This window comes from Vigna umbellata, chromosome 5 (assembly GCF_029865625.1).
Source record: "Vigna umbellata cultivar VRB3 chromosome 5, Vumbellata_1.0, whole genome shotgun sequence".
Classification (NCBI taxonomy): Eukaryota; Viridiplantae; Streptophyta; class Magnoliopsida; order Fabales; family Fabaceae; genus Vigna; species Vigna umbellata.
Window position 1 is genome coordinate 29,904,921 of NC_142169.1, and position 4,284 is coordinate 29,909,204.

Here is a 4,284-nt window from a genome sequence, read left to right on the forward strand (position 1 = left end):
GTACTGGATTCTTGGAGATAATTCAATACAGAACTATTCTTTTCCTATTCGTTTCTGGTGATTAGTGTGGGTGAGTGTGCGTGGAGTTGGGTTTCTCTTTCAAGAAACCTATCACACTTAGAGATGTATGATATTTATGATTTAAAATTTCTAGTAGTCCAGGAATGCAGTGATCAGTTCTTTAACCTCATAAGAAACACTGATGCTAGTAGAAGCTGGCTGGCGCAGAGTAACAGAAGAAACAGTCCCAGTTCCAGTTAAGCTGCGCAAAGCCCTTGGCCTCTGCTGTGAAAATGAAAATAACTTTGCTACAATGTCCTGAAACGAAGAAAGTCAACAATCAAGTAACATTTAAATTTAAATTAAAGTACAATTTTAAATAACAAATTAATAAAAGATAGAAACTACAACTGTTGGACAGCTGCAGCAAAAACAAAGTGAAACTGTGTGAACTGGTACAAAAACTGAGTAGTAGAACCTACAAAAGCAACACCAGTAAAAAGAACGTTAGAAACAACAAAGAGATGTTAGTGAACTGAGATAGCTCAGCAAAAAAGGGTTAGTAAAGTTAGATAACTAAGGCAGCAAAAAAAATGTTAGTCACAGAAAATTAGTACAACTGAAACTGTTAGTATTGCCAGAGAAAAGCTTGGTTAATAACACTAATTTGTAAAATAAAATTCAAAACTAAAATAAACTAAACTAACTCCTACTTATAGCAAAAAGTAATCACACAGATCAAACTACTACAAGAAACATCTTAATAAAACCATTTAATCGAAATTACTAAAATCTAAACCTACCAATTACAAAGGTTAAAAACTATTTAAACTACTTCAGTAAAACAGATTTAAAACTACTTATGACCATCTAAAATATAAAGAAAACTAGACACAACAAATGAAGACTTAATTAGAATTTAAAATAACATCAGAAAGAAAGTACTGTTCCCAAAAACAGCAAAATGCTTGAACATCTACGAAAATAAGAAAACAATTACTAAACAGTGAATCTAACTAAAAGATAACGAAATATGAAATCAAAACTAAGAACAGGCCTAGTATCTAATCCTAGCTAACTAAAAAAGAGAAGAAATGCAAAAGTAACAGCATACCAGTAAAAGCAAACTAAAACAGCAGAGAAAGCACCCTGCAAACTTTGAATTTACATTTATACGGTGCGGGGGAGAATTATTCACAACTTGTTAATAGAGAATTAAAAATGGTTCTTGGAAACAGCAAAAAATCAAATGAAAATGTTCCAACTAAATGAGAATTACAAAGAAGAATGAAACTGAAACATCCACACAGATCTATCACTACTCTAGACTTGCTTTTGGGTTGACCACTGTTTGAGAAGGAATTGCACTTCACTTCTGTTGAACAAGTTCATTCACAGCACTAGCAAATTGTCCAATTTGAGTTTTTAAATCTTCAAATGTAGCTTCTATTGTTGAACTTTGGCTTGCTGTTGTGGTGCAAAACCTGATTGTCCAAACTGCTGGAACTGCCCAGGATTGGATCCTACATTCTGCTTGAACTGTTGAGCCTGTTGATTGATCTGTTGCATTTGATTATGGGGCTGCTGGACAAACAACTGTGTTTGCAGATGTGGTGGTGGCACATATCTCATATTAGGTATATCTCTCCCCCCATAACTATACTGCTGCTGTTATCCTTGATTGTCGTTCTTCCAGGCCTGTTGGGGCTGCCTAAAAGCATTTTGCTGGCCCTGATAAACTCCAGCCACCAATTGAGTTCCAATATTAGAGACTTCCTGCAGCCAAGGGCTCTCAACAACTAAATGGTAAAATCAACTCAAAATGACAAAGCCTTGCACCAACAGAAAAACAATGAAATCACAGATTCATAGCTTATATGAGCTAAAAAAGGTTACACTTTACAAGAATAATAGCTTACGTTTGTACCTATTAACAGTCAAGATAGTGAATCACTAATAAACTGTTTTGTTGGCTTTAATAGGCCAAGAATGACCCAGTGCCAGTATAACTAGTTGCTAATGCCTTTCCAGCAGAGGTAGGCTGGGAGAATGCTAACTGAGAACGTCCAAGCTCAAGACCGGGGCAGAAACTCTTCCTGCAACCAATTTAACATGGGAAGTTCAAATCACTAGGCAAGCAAATGGTTGAAGAATAATTAAATATACGTTTAGATGAGTGTTTAAAAAAATAATTTCGAGATAAAATGATTTGTTTTAATGTCTTTATTCTAAAAGTAAATTTGATACAAGACTTTCCATATATCCTTTTCAATACAAAGCAGAACTATTTATCACTTCTTATCAAATTAGAAAATAGCAAGCCATGTATTATATAAAATCAGTTATGATACTTCCTTTTTGTAAAATCAAACACATTTTCCCAACCACTTAGCACTAGTTCCATGTAGTTAGTATTAGGACGTAAAAACAAATAATATTCTTTAGAGGTCTTCCATTACCTATGAATTTATTTGAAGATTCCATAATGTAACTAATGGTGAATTGGGATGCACTTGCCAGAGGGTCAATTAAAGCCAAATTTAATTGAAGTTACCTCACTGCCTCTAGCAACTGGGTTGCAATGCCTTTTCTTCTGTTGGAGGGAGTAATCCAAATGGCCCTAACGCCACAAGCAGCAGCAGTCGGTTCGCTGTCACAGAAGATTGCCCCTTCCATCTTTTCGATATCACTCACATTAACAACTTTTCTTTGGAGCTCCCTTTGAAAAATAACATTCCCAAACTGAAGAGTTGTAGAACGCGCCGTCACTCCCCTTTTCTTCGCGCTATGAACGGGTCCAGCACCAGAGCTAGACACAACTTTGAATGCCTTTTCAATTGGTTCAGCAACGAGACACCCAGCAACCCTATTAAGAGAAACAAACAGATACACCTTACAGCGCTCATGAAGTATCCACCCACTTCCAATATCAATTTCCATCATCCTCACCACCTCTTCAATTTTCTTCCTGTGATAAAACGGGTCGGACTCCGATAACAAAATGACCCGACCCGAATCCAAACTGGGTAGAGAAATAACATTTTCTTTGGTCCAACCCTGCAGAATAAGAAAATAAGATAAAATTGGGGATAAGAATCAGCAAAAGAAGAGAGTGTAGGCGGAGAGCTAACTCTGAACTGGACTCCCTGCGTGTATGATTTGTGAAATTCGTTGTGGGATTTCTCGTCTTGTGGATCGCCGGGAGTGAACTTCACACCGCACGTAGGACATGCGCGTAAGAGGAAATCGGATTGGCCAAAATCAAGGTGAAACTGAGCGTAGCTTCTCTTCTTGTTTTTGACGAGTGTTACGGGTTTGGGATCCGAAGTACCGGCGCTAGGGTTTGGGCGCCTTCGGGTGTAGGTGTTGATGATGTGGTGTCGCTGATTCTCCCAGACTGACAAATCATTTTCATTGTCGGAAGAAGAGGAAGCTGGGGTGGATCTGAAGAAAGCGGTGATCTTGGACTGCATTTGTGGTTCTTTCTTACTTTGTGGCAGCGTTATGGACGGTTTTTTTCATTTGCCGCCAAAACTTTTCGTTTTGTTTTTAAATTTCCTGTCTTTGTCTCTTTTCAACGTGGAGTTGAAGAAGCTCCAAACCCGATTATTCCATACATATAGCTAGGTAATGATTTCATCAATTCACATTTAGCTGCAAATTAAAGACGTAAGTTATTATATAATTTTATTAAATAGTTATAATAGACCAAACAATACGTACATTGAAATTGTTGATAGATAAAGGCTTATTCTCGATTGTAATTTTATTTATCTTTTATAGTTGTTATTCTAACAATAATATATTTTTTAATTGGCTGTCTAAAAATATTTTATATTCATATTGTGAATACTGACAAATATTCGCTATAATATTTATTTTTATTATAGTAAACCTATAATATTATTCATTTATCACATTTTTGTGTAAACATTAAATTTTATAATTACATGTGAGTTATTTAGATAGATAAATAAATAGATAAAGAGATGCTGTTTGTTTTTTCTCATGGAGACAAGTTCTGAGAAAAAAAAATTATATTTCTGAATGAGTATAACAACAAAATTATGGTAGTAAAAATATAAATTTAAAGTAAAATATGAAATGTATTATTGATGAATAGGAATAGATTTTGGCATTGATATATACTGTTAGTGTATAAAGAAATATTACAAACCGCAAAAAGTAAAAGTTTATTCTGTAAAGAAAACCGTAATATGGAACATAAATAAAGTTGAAGAAGATTTCAAATCCTAAACATAAAAACGAAAATTTTATCCCAAT

At 35.0% G+C, this 4,284-nt stretch overlaps 1 protein-coding gene across 5 annotated transcripts; it reads right to left on the reverse strand.

The window, feature by feature from the left end:
• Positions 1–1,125: 1,125 nt before the first annotated feature.
• On the reverse strand, positions 1,126–3,612 carry LOC124838464 (protein CHROMOSOME TRANSMISSION FIDELITY 7-like). Of its 5 annotated transcripts, none has more exons than XM_047314063.2 (4): positions 3,132–3,510; positions 2,555–3,057; positions 1,928–2,096; positions 1,126–1,731 (listed from the first exon to the last, which is right to left on the reverse strand). In XM_047314063.2, the coding sequence occupies exons 1-3, from the start codon at positions 3,471–3,473 to the stop codon at positions 1,976–1,978; spliced, it is 966 nt and encodes a 321-aa protein (XP_047170019.1). In that variant the 5' UTR covers positions 3,474–3,510; the 3' UTR covers positions 1,126–1,731; positions 1,928–1,975. The 5 variants fall into 5 exon arrangements, 4 of the variants coding, with proteins under 4 accessions (XP_047170019.1, XP_087972501.1, XP_047170018.1 ...); XM_088116375.1 differs by having other exon boundaries at positions 1,126–1,776; XM_047314062.2 differs by having other exon boundaries at positions 1,126–1,832.
• Positions 3,613–4,284: the final 672 nt, after the last annotated feature.